General features: G+C 37.3%; 2 protein-coding genes and 1 pseudogene across 2 annotated transcripts; 2 read left to right on the top strand and 1 right to left on the bottom strand.

The window, feature by feature from the left end:
* The first annotated feature begins 295 nt into the window (after positions 1–295).
* Positions 296–10646, top strand: LOC120199139 (annotated as a pseudogene).
* Positions 10647–14097: 3451 nt separating this feature from the next.
* On the top strand, positions 14098–14628 carry LOC120199162. Its single transcript, XM_039200346.1, has one exon. It carries the CDS (start codon positions 14098–14100, stop codon positions 14626–14628), a length of 531 nt encoding a protein of 176 aa, XP_039056277.1.
* Positions 14629–16805: 2177 nt separating this feature from the next.
* Positions 16806–17138, bottom strand: LOC120199161 (eukaryotic translation initiation factor 3 subunit G-like). The gene has a single exon (XM_039200345.1). It carries the CDS (start codon positions 17136–17138, stop codon positions 16806–16808), a length of 333 nt encoding a protein of 110 aa, XP_039056276.1.
* Positions 17139–17403: the final 265 nt, after the last annotated feature.

The raw sequence follows: 17403 nt of genomic DNA, 5'->3' as shown, positions 1-17403 counted from the left end.
TAATTAAAAAAATAGAGGACTAAATTCCAAAAGCACAAATAGTACATTGACTTGTAGCAAATTTTAACCATTTTACATATAAGATAAATAGTAAAAAAAATATATACGTACAGTTAAAAGAAAGAAGGCGACATATCTAAACGTAGCATTAGCAAACTGCCAAGACAGTTACCGTCTCTCTCGCTGTCTCCCTGCATTAAATCCATTATGTCTTGTCTATTCTTTTTCTTCGCTCATTTCATTTTCTTACAAACTCTCTTCCAGTATTTTCTATTCTTTTTTTGGCAATCCATCATAGCCTTCAATCCCCAGAATAATTTCTCTCTTCGTTCAGGTAAATAATTTTAATATCTCGCTGTCCTCTCGAGGAAATTAAATTGTAGTTGAGGTCTCATTTTGATTGCAATGTATTTATTATAGTTGCGGACATAATGGATACTATTATGATAATTGTGGATATTGCGATTATTCAATAACGGTATTGAACGCACTACTACTGTTATATAATCCCGATTAGGCAATAACGGTATTGAGCGCACCGCTACTGTTATATAAATATTGCTATTACTGTAACAGATCGCAATGCTATTTAGACCTTTTTTCTCACTGTCGCAACCGTCTTTCGGTTGGGCCCCGGAATTGGGCTTCGACTTGAAAAATGTGGATTGGAGTCGCCATCGATCATTTATTTAAAGATAAATGGGTTGATCGGATACCCTATTTCTTACCTGATCTGCGTCTTACAAGAAATATGTCGGGCTCGGGAGTCGGTTACGGTCAAGGAAGGATTAGCACCCTTGAACCGCCCTTTCGGTACTATGTAATTTCCAGTTGTCTTAATTAAGAAAAATAACAAGTTAAATTAAAATATAAAATAATGATCCAAAATTACTTACCTTTGACGAATTTACAAATATACCCTTTTATTTCCTTTTCGAATCGTTTACAACAACTTTGCCTTTGTATTTTCCGTGCTTTCCTCTGTGTTTTGTGTGTAAATCGTGTCTTACAATGGTGAGTTACAATGGCTATTTATAGTGCTTGTGGATCCTATCTTTAGGAATTTAAATAATAGTATAACTCTATCCTATTTTTAGGAGTTTGAATCCTAGCAAAATTTTATCCTATTTTTAGGAGTTTGAATCCTAAAATTCTATCCTATTTTTAGGAGTTTGAATCCTAGTAGGACGAAAAATGTGTGTTGACAGCTGCCCCTCTTTGCCCATAGTCGTGTAACGGGGATAGGGCAAAGATTAAAAGACACACTTTTCGTTCAGTGGAGTTGAAAATTAACTCTGATGTTTCAATAACTCCCTGTCGAATTGAGTTACGGATGACTCCTCCATCGTGAAGTCGAGTTCATCTTGAAATGATATGAAATTAAAGCCGTAGTTCGGAATTTGAATCGGCACGTGGCTTCCCGTTACCCTTCGGTCTTCTTCTCGGTTTAAAGACCTTGGATCGAAATCGAACTCAGAAATCTTCATTGACAGATAGCTTTTTCTTGACTTAAGCTATGCTGTTTGAAAATGGTTGCTTGTCACTAAGGCACGGCTAACCCAGGTCCTCTTCTCGACTTGAAAACCTCGACTGCAACCGGAAATTAGTGCGATTGATGTGTCATCGAGCTGAATGGAGTCGAACTCGACAATTTTGATGGCAGATAATCCTTCTTTGAGTTGGATATCCTTCTTCGTGAAGTTGAAATCCAAGTAAGTAGCATTGTTCCAAGTCCAATATCCTCCGTCGTGAAGTTGAAATTGGCTCTGGAACCGGGAAATTATTTGTTGACAACCAGCCGTCCCTTCGTTGTGAAGTTGAACTTGTGTTGTCTCGAGTCCAATATCCTTCGTTGTGAAGTTGAAATTGAATCTGAATGAAATTTTGTTGACAAGCAGCGGTCCCTTCGTCGTGAAGTTGAACTTGCGTTATCTGGAGTCCAATATCCTTCGTTGTGAAGTTGAAATTGGCTCTTAGATTGGGAAGTTGTTGTTGACAAGCAACGGTCCCTTCGTCGTGAAGTTGAACTTGCATTGTCTGGAGTCCAATATCCTTCGTTGTGAAGTTGAAATTGGCTCTGAGATTGGGAAGTTGTTGTTGACAAGCAGCGGTCCCTTCGTCGTGAAGTTGAACTTGCGTTGTCTGAAGTCCAATATCCTTCGTTGTGAAGTTGAAATTGGCTCTGAAATTGAGAAGTTGTTGTTGACAAGCAGCGGTCCCTTCGTCGTGAAGTTGAACTTGCGTTGTCTGGAGTCCAATATCCTTCGTTGTGAAGTTGAAATTGGCTCTGAAATTGAGAAGTTGTTGTTGACAAGCAGCGGTCCCTTCGTCATGAAGTTGAACTTGCGTTGTCTGAAGTCCAATATCCTTCATTGTGAAGTTGAAATTGGCTCTGAAATTGAGAAGTTGTTGTTGACAGGCAGCGGTCCCTTCATCGTGAAGTTGAAATTGCGTTGTCTGGAGTCCAATATCCTTCGTTGTGAAGTTGAAATTGACTCTGAAATTGAGAAGTTGTTTGTTGACAAACAGCCGTCCCTTCGTTGTGAAGTTGAACTTGTGTTGCCTCGAGTGCCACGATATCCTCCTTCGTGGAGTTGAAATCGCAGATGGCCCCTTCGTTGTGAAGTTGAGCCTTGACTTGAATATCCTTCGTCGTGAAGTTGAAATCCAAGTATTGTATGTTGCGGGTGGATACAATTCCCTTCGCCGTGAAGTTGAAACCGTGGAGACCCCTTTATTGTGAAGTTTGGCTTCGAGCTAGATATCCTTCATCGTGAAGTTGAAATCCACTCTCGAGCAAATCGTGTCGCTTTGAGTTCAATATCCTTCGCCGCGAAGTTGAAATTGACTCTAGCTAAAACCTGAAAAAGTTATGCATATATGTGATGCTATGGATGCAATGCTCTTAGGTGTGCCTAAAATGCATATGCAACATATGTTATCTTGGGGATCTGGAGAGAAATCTCGATCTCCAGTTGCCTGTCTGGAATCTTGATTCTTGAATCTTCAAATTTTGATCCCTGATCTTGAATTCTTCAAATGTTCAAATATGATGTGCATATTCTATTTTTGATTTGAGAAATGCTTCTCGACCATCTCAAGTATGTGCCTGAGCTGAGTGCAACGGTTCAGATGATGCTTCAAAAGAAGTTGTCTTAAAAGAGATAGAATTCGTTTCAAGGGAAACGATCTCAAAGATATCTGTTGTTTCATGAGAAACGGTCTCAAGGGAAACAAAATTTGTTTTAGGGGAAATAAATTCAAAGGTTTTGTTTCAAGGGAAACTGTCTCAAGATAGACGAAAATTGTTTCAAGAGAAACTGTCTCAAGAGAGACAAAACTTAGTTCTAAAAGAAACTGTCTCAAGGGAGACAGAATTTGTTTCAAAGAAAACATATTCAAATATTTTGTTTCAAGGGAAACTGTCTCAAGAGAGATAAAATTTATTTCAAGGGAAACTGTCTCAAGATAGACGAAATTTGTTTCAAGAGAAACTGTCTCAAGAGAGACAAAATTTGTTTCAAGGGAAACTGTCTCAAGAGAGACAAAACTCTTCTAGTGAAAACGGTCTCAAGCGAGACAAATCTTGTTTTAAGAAAAACAATCATGAGTGAAATAAATCTTCTTTCGAGTAAAACAGTCCCAAGTGAGACAAAGTCTGTTTTAAAAAAGCAATCTCAAGTGAGATAATCATCTGCATTAAATGAGACTATCTCAAGCAAGACATAATTTATATTGGAAATGTCAAATCTAAAAATGAATGTCGATCTTTCTATCTGTCGAGTTGGTTAAAGTGTAGCTTCTTGCTGCTGAGCTAAGCAACCGACATCAATCTGTAAAGGTGCTTTTGAATCGAGTATCATTCGTCTTGAAGTCGAACTTGACTCTAAAGCTGTAAAAATTATGTACGTGGAAAGAAAATGATAGATATGACGCTCTAAAATGTATGCATAAGATGCATGTAACATGAATTGGTTATATTTTATCTCCTGAAAAAGGTCTGATAATTCGCATTAGGATGTTGAATCCCCAAAGATGCCTCAATATCCAAAAATGCCCCAATATTTGATGTTGAATCTTCAAAGATACCCCAAATGTTCCTCATTTCTTGCTTCATCATTGATTCTAAGCATGAGCTTTGTGTTTGAGAGTCACATGTCATTTACCAAGATCCACTCTAGAGAGACTATCTTGTTTGAAAAAAAAATGTTTTTCCTTTCTCTTTTATTTTCAAAGTCATGAAAATATCAATTAAAAGAGTTTCAAAAAATGTTTAATCTCAAGTTTTAAAAATATTGCCCCTATCACGGTTTTACAATTGAGACGAATCATAAAACTAGAGTTCATCGGATATCAAAAAATTAATTACAATGTTAATCCTTCAATAAATTATAGCTATTTGATAACTGCCAAGATCCAAGCTATCTTTGGGAGATAGTCAAGTAAGGAAAGGATAAAAAATCTCAGGTTATTGTGTTTGGTTAAAGGTTTGGCATTTGATACTCAAAGGTTTGACATTGGATGCTCAAAAGATTGATGGGGTAGCTTGCATGCTCCTCTGCTGGAAGTGTTCCCTGACTCCCAAACTTTGTTGTCACACTCAGATTGTGTGATGCCTTATCAAGGAATTTACGTGATCGCCTCAGTTGCACAATTTTTATATTTGAGCCGCCTTTTCAGGTTTTCAACTCGAACCCTCCTTTGGTTTCAAGACGTTATTCAGGATTTACGTCTTGAACCCCCCTTTGTTATTTTTTCTACCATGCATTAATTACATTGTTTTTTTGCAAACAAAGATTAATCCTGATGGGCGGGATGAAATCTGAAGATAGTCTCTTCTGTTTAGAAATCCATGTATGATTAGAAGGGACTTTTAAGGCACGTAATGTAGGCCAAGGCTCATGGTTATGAAAGAAAAGGATAAATAGGCCCAAACAAGTGTTTCAGGGTGTTGAACCAAGGATCAATTCATTCTGATGCCTTCAATCCTGTCTTGCTCAATTTGGATATGCTCATATGTGTTTCTCTGGATTTTCTCTGGAGGTTCCATGATCTTCGAGTGAAGTGATTCAGAGATTCGGGAATGATTGTGCTTGATCAATCTCATAGTTTGAAGCTTGATGTGCCATTTGTCTTTAGGGAATCTTTACATGTGCTTTTTGTCCCTTTTTCTTTTTGATTTTTGCTCTTTTTTCCTTTTTTTCTTGTTTCTCTTTTTTTTTTGCTTTTTTTGCTTTTTTGCTTCTTTTCTTTTTTGTTCTTGATTGGATCTTCGCACTTGCCATTTGGTCCACCTTTTGGTGTCTCCTTTTGATTGATGTCTTCACTCATGTGAGCAGATTTCTTCCAACTTGCCCCCCAATATGGAGGGTGATCCTTGGCTAGGGTTGAATCAGAAGAAAAATACTACAGGCTCAAAAGGGGACACAAGGGATATATATATTTTCTCCTGTTGTAAAGGGATAAAGAAAGAAAGTCGTTCATCATTTCATACATGGAAGTCCTCACAGAAGAGGTATCCCCAGGGGGATAGATTTTCAGGATTAATTTCATTCACATGAAAACAGTGTAGTTAATGCGTGATAGAATTATTTCGAATGAATTGTTTTTTTGCTCCTTGCTCCCAACATATCTCAATGTTCAGGCTCCCGGCGAGATGCCCCAAATTGTGTCTTAGAAGAATGCTCATGTTCAAATGAACAACTCAATGCCTTGGGTATTAAAATGTCAATTTTGAGTCTAAAAAGACAATGGTGTGACTTTATTTGACTCAAAGAAAGGTATGGGTGTATCAAAAAAGATAAAGACAATGTTCAAGAATTTCAAAGGGAAGTTATGTCAAAATTTGGTCTTTTTGGTAATGATCAAGGTATTTTATTTTGGGGTTTGAGACATGATAAGAAAGGTCTAATCTTGTCATATGTCAAAAATCTATAATTCTTGAAGAGTTAAAAGAATCCTTAATTCATTTAATATTTGAAGAACTAAAGATTAAAATTTGTTCAATTGTTCCACCTTAGAAAGTAGCATAAATTCAATCGTTTAAAAGATTAAGCAAACATGAAATATCAGTGACGTGTTCAAACAAAACAATCCTCTAAGTGCAAATGGTATATGCCATGCCCCCTTCTTCGGCTGTCAATGCCCCTGAATCCATCAGGTTTTGGATCTTGCGCTTCAGCGCCTTATAGTTCTCAGAGGAATGTTTGGAGCATCCTATGTGGCAACTACAAATAGCTTCAACATTGTAGCCCTTAGGATATGTGGCCTTTTTTCTCAGATCATCTTGGCAGGTTTAGTCGTACAACCAGCTGATTGGGCTCATTCGTTGTGACAGTTTTTTTATGATGTTACAATCTTGCTTCCATGTGGTGTCATGTGGTTAAAACCATTTCATCGAATTCTCCATAAAGAGATTTCATGTTTATGAAAATACTTAAAAAATGAAATGTATATGCAAAATGCAAAAATGCATGAAATGTTCGAGGCATTGATCCAAAAACATGTATGTTATTGTAAATAACCTTTATTGGGACAAAAGTGTTTTATCTTTTACGAGACAATAAACATATTTAAAGGTACATCCGGACTAAATCCTCTAGGCCCGGAACCGGTTGACTAGTCATTTGCCTTCGTCTTTCACCGGTTGAATAACCTGTCGAACCGCTCCGACCTCTCTGGATGAACCGTGAAAATGTTGAGTTTTTTTGTATTGGTTCCCAAAAAGTGTCGAATGACTTCATCTCTGGCTTTCATCCTTTGCTGAATCGGAAATTCCATTGAAATCCTCCATCAAAGGGATTATTCGAAGTTCATTTGCTTGTTTCTTGAATTTGTCGACAGTGACTTGCCATCTTGTTCTTGTTGTCTTTGAATGGACTCTCGAGGTCAGTAACCTTTTTCTCGTCTTGCCCCTGCCACCTTTGTCAACCCATTTTTGAAAAGTTAACTTTTGATGTACTTGATTGTGGGCACCATGAATGTGACACATAGTTGTCTTGCAAATTGTCCTCATTTTCTTTCTGAGCCCTTTTCGGACCATAGCCGGACCCCTGCGTTCTTATCTCTTGTATTACAACCCCTTTGTCAATTAATGCAGATTATTCATGTTTTAACAAACAAGTTTTTGATGGATCAACATCTCTTTTAAATGATGCAAATATTGAAAACAAAATAAAAGAGAACAAAAGTAAAATAGAGTTAGTGAGATAAATCAAAACAATAATAAAAATAAAAAATCATACCCCACATGATATCTACCCCGCATGCTTTAATTCCTACCCGGACATGATCTCTATCCCGCATGCTAATTTCACAAAAATCCTAACCGCATATTTGTCTAGTTCGCATGCTTTGAACAGAAAGTAAAGCAGGAAATAATTTCGGCATCCTAGGGTTTGAAATGAGGTTTTGGGGTGGGCTCTAATTCTCCATCATCTCCCGGTTTAGGTTCTAAAAAAAACGGTACCCGAGTTCTCCTTGTTGGTGCCCCCTTGGGCTTACCAGACCCTTAGTCCTAAACCCATCACAGGCTTGTATGGACTAAGTTAAATTCCAGAGGAAACATTCCCTTATGCCCACACGGAGAATAAATTCACACGAATGCATAAGGTATATGTATCCCGAAGGCTACTTGCTAGGCCCACACGGTGAATAAATTCACACGAAGGCGTCGCTTTCACCCCCACTTAAAAGGGTTCGGAGCTCGGGTATAGAGCCTTTGGATGAAAAAGTTTGGAAAGCTGAAATCATTAGAAAACGGTCAGTCCAACTATTTACTCAAAAAAAAATATAACCAAAAGTAAGTAATAAGGATCGAAATGTTGCCTTAAAATTCAAACTTACCCTTTTCGTTAAAAAGACAACTGGAAATTACCTTAGCCTGACTCGCTTACCTGCTTCCCCAGTGGAGTCGCCAAGCTGTCGCAACCGTCTTTCGGTTGGGCCCCGGAATTGGGCTTCGACTTGAAAAATGTGGATTGGAGTCGCCACCGATCATTTATTTAAAGATAAATGGGTTGATCGGATACCCTATTTCTTACCTGATCTGCGTCTTACCAGAAATATGTCGGGCTCGGGAGTCGGTTACGGTCAAGGAAGGATTAGCACCCTTGAACCGCCCTTTCGGTACTACGTAATTTCCAGTTGTCTTAATTAAGAAAAATAACAAGTTAAATTAAAATATAAAATAATGATCCAAAATTACTTACCTTTGACGAATTTACAAATATACCATTTTATTTCCTTTTCGAATCGTTTACAACAACTTTGCTTTTGTATTTTCCGTGCTTTCCTCTGTGTTTTGTGTGTAAATCGTGTCTTACAATGGTGAGTTACAATGGCTATTTATAGTGCTTGTGGATCCTATCTTTAGGAATTTAAATAATAGTAGAACTCTATCCTATTTTTAAGAGTTTGAATCCTAGCAAAATTTTATCCTATTTTTAGGAGTTTGAATCCTAAAATTCTATCCTATTTTTAGGAGTTTGAATCCTAATAGGACGAAAAATGTGTGTTGACACTCACCATTTTTTTCTTGCATATATATTGTCAGTTTTAATATTTCGGTGTTGGTTAACAAAGGTAAGATTTTTGTTTGCATCAGACGAGACAGGAACTAAGTCCAGATGTGATCCAGCACGTGCTTCTCATGGATCAATTTACCTATATTGAAAAACCTATATTGTTAAGGCCAAGTCAGGTTTGAAGAAATCATCATATACAATGAGATGAGGAAGAAACAAATGAAACATGTTTCCGTTGCTGTGGTTAAAGAACTGATCCGGTGTTTCACATGGCGCAAAATTGACTGGACAGAACAGTCATGTCAATAGCTGGTATACTGCTTCCAACCTTTTTTTCTTTCTTATCGCAGTAACATCCGGCTCGGTCGATCTCCGATCAATAACTTATCACACCAATCGTCGAATAGTTTCATGCATTCGAGAAAAAACTCGACTCAGCTTGTCCCGAGTGCTCCATTTGGTTCACTGAACTCATCTATTAAAGCTAAAGAAACACCTAGACTTGTTCGTAGGAGGCAAAATGTTGATATGCTAAAGATTGTACTCCCTCCTCCTCGTAGACCTGTGTCCCCTAGCTTACAGTTGAAGATATTAGAGCCGTTTTCGTTTCATTTTCTGATGAATTTATGTATGATGACCAGAAGGTAATATTAGTAATGTCTGATTCAGAGATACCTTAGATCATTATCATCTCATGAGGCTCTTCTGTATGCTAAAAGGGAAATCGAGCATGCGCCATTGGTCGATAACAATGGCAACAGTTCTTATCTCTACGCTCCGTTATTCCGAAACGTTTCGATTTTCCAAAGGTGCTGTATTCACTTTCATAATAGCAGCTGTGTTCTTGTGGTAATAATGTATTTACATTCCTTGTCTGAAACCTTTTAGGAGCTATGAATTGATGGAAATGATACTTAAAGTCTACATTTACCGTGATGGGAAGAAGCCCATTTTTCACCATCCTCGTTTGACAGGCATTTACGCTTCTGAGGGATGGTTCATGAGATTAATGGAGGCAAACAGGGAATTTGTCACAGAAGACCCAGAAAAGGCTCATTTGTTTTATCTTCCATATAGTTCACGCCAGCTAGGGTTGTCACTCTTTAAGGCCAACTCCCACAATCTAAGGCCACTTACAATCTTCCTAAGGGACTATGTCAACATGATAGCCTCAAAGTATCCCTTTCGGAACCGTACACTTGGATCAGTTCATTTTCTCGTTTCTTGCCATGATTGGGTATAGTTGCCATGATTACTATTGAGATTTCGGGAACGCTGTCACTGTTCCGGTGGTTCGAGTGTGAACAGAGCACATCAATCAACCGACAGTAACAACCTTCACTACTTTTATATATGTACACATGTGGAGTCAATTCATCTAATCTGTATTTTAACCATTTGCAGGGTCCTTACATAACCACAGGGCATATACAACTAAGAGATAACACCATAAAAGCTCAATGCAATGCTGACCTGAAAGAAAATTTCATTGCTGGAAGGGATGTTTCTTTACCGGAAACCGCCATAAGAAATGTGCGTAGACCTCTTAGAAACATCGGTGGCGGGATCCGGGTTTCGCAACGTCCGATCCTTGCTTTCTTTGCCGGAAGGATGCACGGAAGGGTCCGTCCAAGACTTCTCAAGCATTGGCGAAACAAGGATGAAGACATGAAAATATACGGTCCTTTGCCGGTTCGAGTGGCTAGAAACATGAGTTACATTAGGCATATGAAATCGAGTAAATATTGTATATGCCCCATGGTATATGAAGTGAACAGACCAAGGATCATAGAGGCTATATATTACGAGTGTGTGCCGGTGATTATCGCAGATAACTTTGTCCTACCTTTGAGTGAAGTCCTAGAGTGGAATGCATTCTCCGTGACAGTGGCTGAAATCGATATTCCGAAACTAAAGGAGATTCTATTGGCTATTCCATTGAAAAGGTACCTCAAAATGTTAATGAATGTGAAGATGGTGCAGAAACATTTTCTTTGGAATCCCAGTCCAATGAGATATGATATGTTCCACATGATACTCCATTCCATATGGTATAGCAGGCTAAACCAGATCCAAATTTTTCATCCCTAGCTAGCTTTGATAAATGGCAACATTTTTCCACATGATACTCCGCATAGGAGGATTGGGAGGTAAAGGTTAAGCATGTGAGAAGAAATCAAAACAAGGTAGCGAATAGTTTAGCAGGATCCAGCAGTGTTGGTCCGATCAGGGAGACAGAATTCGAGTCACCTCCAAGCTTTGTACTGGACCAGTTCCAAAACGACATAGCAGACCATGCTTAATTGAATCTTTGTTCTGTATTACCAAAAAAAAACCATTAAACGTTCATTTAATCACTTTCAAAACTATAATATCATCTCATTGGTGTAATTAAATTTAGAGTTCATTGGCACAGCCTCAAATCAATAACACATTTCCAATATCCTACATGAGTAAATTCATTAATGTAATCAATTATATCAACCACAAACAATCATTTGTTCACTTCCACATTTACCACATCACATTACTAGCACATTAGCATCGAGTATTAGTTGATATTTAGTCTTCTTGTTCAAGAGTCTATCAATCATCATCATTCATTACCATAGAATAAAAACAATGCTTCATACATGATGCGTCAATAATATCATGCTTTAGAACAAAATACACTTGCTATACTTATATTGAATAACATCAATATGAACCATACAAACCAAGAAGTGAGTCAGACACAATAAAAATCATTCATAACCATATAAGCACAAAAATTTAGCTCTAAAACTAACATAAAGTCAATATATATATATATATATATATATATATATGGGTTAGGATCTACTTACACAATATAAATTTTTTATTAGTTTTAAACAGGTTTAAGAATGTTTGATGAGTGAAAAGAGATTAGTGAGATAAACTCGTTTTTTCAGTGAATATGTTCTTATTGTCTACTGTTAATCACATTCGTTTATTTTCGCTTATCCAACAGTCTTAAATCTATGTAAAATTAAAATTGTTTAATATTATGTAATTGGATCCTATCATAATAGTATAATGAATGAAATAATATATGAAATATGAATAAAAGACTCGAAGAATAAATCATGATATTTACAATGAAAAGTATAGTAGTTTTTCATTGTAAATATCTGATCTTCATTTGGTTCAATTATGTTGATCCCAATCGAGCGATTGATTTTAATTCTTGGTTGTAATAAACCGACTCTTTATTTTAAAAATTTTCATTGTAAATGGATCCTATCAAATTACTATTATGTAATTGAATCCGTCACCTTGTATATAATATCTTCGCTCTCAATAATTACATATGTGTAGGATGAACCAAATCATTGAATTTTATTTTTCCATTAAAAGCGTCTCGTACATGTTTTGCAGTATCCCTTGTAAATACTCCGCCGGTATGAAAAGTTCTTAATGTTAGTTGAGTTCCCTATCGTAATACTATAACGAATGAAACAATATATGCTTTTGATTTCACAATCTATAAGATTTTGAACTTACCATTAAAACTACTGCACTTTTTAATAGTGTCTTTGAGTTCCAACATGATATTTACAATAAAACATTTAACTGTACCATATTAGCTACACTTTTTGATAGGGTGTCTTTGAGATCCAACATGATATTTACAATAAAAGATTTCATTGTACCATATTAGATATGAAGCAAATTGAGGTTTAACATAACGTGGTGTAATCAATCAAGCATCAAACAACTAATATAGCTCAATATATAAGAAAGGAAAGAGTTCAAATAGAGAATATTTGGATTTCACCTTCTTATGTTATTTTTTTTTGCTCGGCAAAATAATAATTTATTAAAGACGAACCGAACCGAACCGAACCAAATTGCTTGACTCGTTAAAAACCTCCCTAAACCTAGATGGACGAAAAGAGTACATACAGTTTGGGTAAAACAAGACATGCAAATACAAATAGAAAAAAAAAAACTCAAACAACAAATCCACCAACAAAACTAACCAAACTCAACCTGAGCAACACTCACCACCCCAACAGATATGGAACACGCAACACACAACATCTACGATACAAATACATCAAAAGACACCTCATCCAAAATCCTAAACCAAGCCAGCAACAACAATACAACAACTCGTTTAAAAAACCAGAGCACAACCAGTCAACATTTGCACCAAAACACTTTACTCGACCATAGCTAACAGCAGTAAAACAAGACAGATGAAGCCGAAGAAGCCACCCTTCACCATGCAACACAAGAAGGACCTACTCTACCAAAAGTTTCGGCTTCTAGACCACCTTTATATCAAAATTAACCAATCTAACTTTGCAAAAAAGAACCACCAAAACGATGCTCTGATAACAAAAACATAGATGAAACATCACCAAACCTTCATAACGGACCAGTTGAGTACAAACCACCCACACCAACCATCAAAACATAAGGCAAAAGTTCACTTCACTTTCCCATCTCAAAAAACACTTGAGAGCCTAATTCTAGAAAAAGCAACACCATTATCCTTTACTTGGCTAACAATTTTTTCACAAGAATTTCAATATCATTTCTTTAACGCACCATTGTGCCTCCTTCTAAGAAACTACCAAATTGATTAATAGAATGACTCCTACAGAAAGGTTCCTTCATTACAACCAAACTCTCATCTTTAAAGTACTATGCAAACCTGAAAATGACTAAAATTATGCACGCCTCAAATCGAACAATAGTTGCAACTTGGGTGGAAAGAAATACTTCAAAGAATACTCCCACACAAACTCATATTAACCCGACAAACTACACAGAGACTATATAAGGAACACCCTTACCAAACATAAGCACAACACCTTGAAACCAGTGTTTTAAAAGGCGCAAGACACCCTAAGGCGATTAGTTACTCGAGAGCCTCAATTTTTGAGGCGCTTTAAGGCGAGGGATTCACGTACGCGAGGAGCTTAATTTTACAAAACATTTGTAAATATTTTATAACCATACCTCAATCACAAAACAACTTAATAATTAACTTAATAAGCAAAAACACCAAGTAGCATATGTCATATTGTATCTCAAAAAGACAAATAAAAAACATCATCAATAATCAAAATGCCTAAAACTCATCTTCATCATCATCTTCATCAACATCAATCCCAAGCACCTCCTCGTCCCCATCATCTTCGGAAAGTCCAATATCTTGTTTTATCTTTTCGTCGTCTTCATCAATCAAATTTAGTCCAATAGAGGGCCTTCTATGAGTGGAGGTTTGGGCAACACCCTTTCCTCTATCTCTTGAGTTTGAACTTCAAATTGATTAAAAGAATCATTATTATGAATTTAAAATTTTAAAAAAAAAAATTCATGTAAATTAAATAATTCAACTTGAATTTGAGTTTGAATAACTAAGCAAATGTAAAGTTTAAATGCTAAAAATGCACATTTCCTTGAGAAAAAAAACCTCAAAACTAAGGTTGATGACATGGCAGGAAGTGATAGGTTGTAAAGAGAGAGGAGATAGGATATATCATTCATCCCACAGGAAATATAAAAGGATAAGCATATCCATACTTTAGAAGTGAAAATGAATAGCAGTATTCTCCAATCCCTTGCTTCAAAATCACCTCTACCAACCAACCCTCTTCTTCTGAAACCCTCATCTTCGCCAACATGTAATTACCTACCTTTTCCTCTCCGTCGCCGACGGTTTCCCAAAGTTTATTGTACCAACAGCAGCGCTAATAATAACAATGAGGTCGTAGAACCACCAGTTCCACCGCCGTCAGATACTCTTCAAATCCAGTTCAAAAGAGGGTCAAGAAGGTGTCAACAGCTCCGGGAAGAAGGTGTCCGGGGAGAAGGGCAAAGGATGAACTCAAAGGCTGCAGTTGAAGCAGCTCCGAAGAAATGGGAGGAAATGAGCATGACAGAGAAGGCTTTAAAGTTGTACATTGGAGAGAAGGGTTTGCTGTTCTGGCTCAACAAGTTTGTGTATGCTTCGATTTTCATCGTAATCGGGGCTTGGATAGTTTTCCGGTTTGTTGGACCTGCTCTCAATCTTTACCAACTTGATTCTCCTCCTCTTGCTCCCACCTCCATGTTCAACGGTTCTTGATCCATACCACACTGATATCCATATGTCTGAAATGGGTCATTGTACGTGAATCGCTAAAAACATCGCCTCTTGCCTCCTCCGACGACTGAATCGCCGCGTCATGTACTCGCCGTCGCCTTGGTGGTCGGAGACTTTCTTCTAAACGCCTCGCCTAACGCCTCAGGCGCGCTTTTTAAAACACAGCTTGAAACACCATATGCTTTAAAACACGGACCCAAAACAACAACAAAAATTCACCCATAATGCATCATTGGGACAGAACCACCTCTATAGCATATTCGAGTGGCATAATATAAAGGACACCACAAGATGCAAAACTCACCAGAGGACCTAAAAACAACCTATCCCTTACAAAATTATAAGAGCAAACTCATCAACAAATACACTACTCTTATTACTTCCTCTCCAATCGAAACATTATTAAATGTTTGAATATACTCTCCTCAAAACTTAGAAAGTTCCTCACTCCCTTCTCAATTAATTCCTTTACAGCAATCCCCAAACCACTCAAGAAAACAAAACACAAGCTTCAAGAAAATCTCCTTTCAACCAAACGAAACGAAATAAAGAAAAGAATTAAGCCTACATACCCTACTGTTCTGCTTCTACCAACAACGCAATATCTCAAATCACCTCTTGTTTATTACCATGAAATTCAATTCCAAGTTCTTTCCCTAGCTTAAGAGTCATTCTAGCTTCCTTAGTAAACACATTCCATCTAGCCTGCATATCTGAGTCGGAAAGGGATCCAACTTCAAGTTCTGAAATCTCCAGTGAAATATCAGGATCCTTTTTTTCTTTAATCTTTTAATTGCTATGTTTCTCTTCTTCTTCTCCACTGCAGAAATGTATTTGTCCTGAAAAGCTCAAAGTGACTCGTATCTTCTCACCCTGACTGATTTTGAAGAATTTAGAGTTTTCATAAACTTCAATCTGGAAGAATTGTCGTTGGGGCGCTTGGATTCATTTGACTCTACTGTGATATTAACTCCATCCTCTAAATTCTTTTACCCAACATTATTAAGTTTATCCACTCATTCAGCCCAATTATGAGATGGACCTTCAGATATTTCTATTTGGTCTTCCAAGTTCCAACACATTAACCATTTCATTCTTCTTAAAGTCCAAGCCAATCAAGTCTTCCTGGATCTTTTTCTGATATGCTTCTAGACTTACGATGGGCCGAACCAGCTCACAATCACCTGGACTCTTTACAACATTAGTCAACACTTTTAAGGTGCACGAATTTCCCTCTAGGTAAACCTTTGAATAACTTGTACCATTCATAGCCCCCAAAAGTTTCAACCACCTCTCCATCAGATTTTTGACTTTTCAAATTTATCACAAAGGAGGGCACCACAACTCTATCGCCCTCCATTTTCGATTCCCCAAGAGACCTATTATAAGAAACAACATAATTATTATAGTCTTTTCCCGTGCCTATTACATTAAATGCTTTAACTTTCTCAAAAATGGTGCCCTCCGTACTAATCAAGTTCTTCATCTGACCCGTGATCGGCGATTTCTCTGACAAGTTCTCTTTTTCCTCTAATCTAGGTTTCTAAAGATCTTGTGGCTGAACGTTTGATAATGGATTATTCAACTGAAACGAGTCTTCTGATCTTTTTCTGAAGCCGACGATCCCTCCCCAATGCTCTCCATTCTTTTATACCACTGTTCTCTTTGGTTTATCACTGACGATCTTACATACCTTTCTTCCTGAACACGAACTTTGAAGATATCTCGCCCAACCTCAAGTTCAATGATTTCCTCAATTCTCTTAATTTGATTTGTTGAGATTAATAAAGTTACCTTCTCGAAATCCATGGATGGGTTAACAGTGGCTCCCAGAGCTTCTAAAGAACCCCATAAATTTATTATTGTCCTGAATGTTGTGTAATTCTAGCAATGTAGGGGAATGCCAGTCACTTCCACCCAAATTGATCTTTTAGGGACTACTATTGTTTTTCAAGCATCTCTTTTAGTTCGTCATAATTGATCTCAATTAAGAACCATCTACCCCCTAGACCCTTTACTATTAAGTCACCCAGACCCTATTGGTGCAGTATGATTTTTACCTCTTCTAAGTTACAGTCCGTAGCCATTAATCTCACTAAGCACTTGTTTAACTTGAAAATTTTGGAGAAATATCAAAAGATCCTTTGGGACCATTTTCCTTAGCCCTCGGGATTAAGAGATCCTCCTGGTCTGATGGATTCCCTCTTCCAGTACGACTTCCTCCCCTTGAAACTAGCTAAATTAACATGAATCCTTAAACCATATAACTTCAAACCATCCAGCCTTTCAATAGCTCTGTAAGCGTCTTCTATATTGGAAAATCTCACGAAACCAAATCTGTTTCCAAACCTGTCCACCTTTCTTGCGATAAAAGAATCCACTACATCGCCTTGCCTACCAAAAACATAACGTAAACTACCCCAATGGAGGTTTGGTGGTAGATTACTCACAAATAAAGTAATCATTGAAGATGATCTTTCGCCGCTGGACATCCTGCCTTCTCGCTCTCACCTATCACCTTTGAATGTCCTTTCCATTTTAACTCGGTTTTTTAGCCTGGACCAAGCTGTATTTATTTTTGTTTTCTTATGTTATTTGGAGCCATCATGAGAACCTAATACGGGGCTAGCTTGTGATAGATGATGTTTTTTAGATTGGAGTTGAAGATTCATATCCTAATCTAGATGGAATGAATGTTGCGAAGGGCTAAAGAATTGCTTTGCAAGAGCTTCACTGTGATTTTCCTTCTTTTTTTCT

The sequence above is a fragment of the Hibiscus syriacus genome, unplaced genomic scaffold (genome assembly GCF_006381635.1).
Source record: "Hibiscus syriacus cultivar Baekdansim isolate YM2019G1 unplaced genomic scaffold, ASM638163v2 tig00005377_pilon, whole genome shotgun sequence".
Taxonomy (NCBI): domain Eukaryota; kingdom Viridiplantae; phylum Streptophyta; class Magnoliopsida; order Malvales; family Malvaceae; genus Hibiscus; species Hibiscus syriacus.
The sequence above is the reverse complement of the archived record's forward strand: the minus strand, read 5'-3'. Positions and strand labels throughout refer to the sequence as shown.

Bases quoted from the DNA above. Each gene is read 5' to 3' on its own strand.
- LOC120199161 (XM_039200345.1), bottom strand. From the start codon at position 17,138: ATGTCCAGCGGCGAAAGATCATCTTCAATGATTACTTTATTTGTGAGT.
- LOC120199162 (XM_039200346.1), top strand. From the start codon at position 14,098: ATGAATAGCAGTATTCTCCAATCCCTTGCTTCAAAATCACCTCTACCA.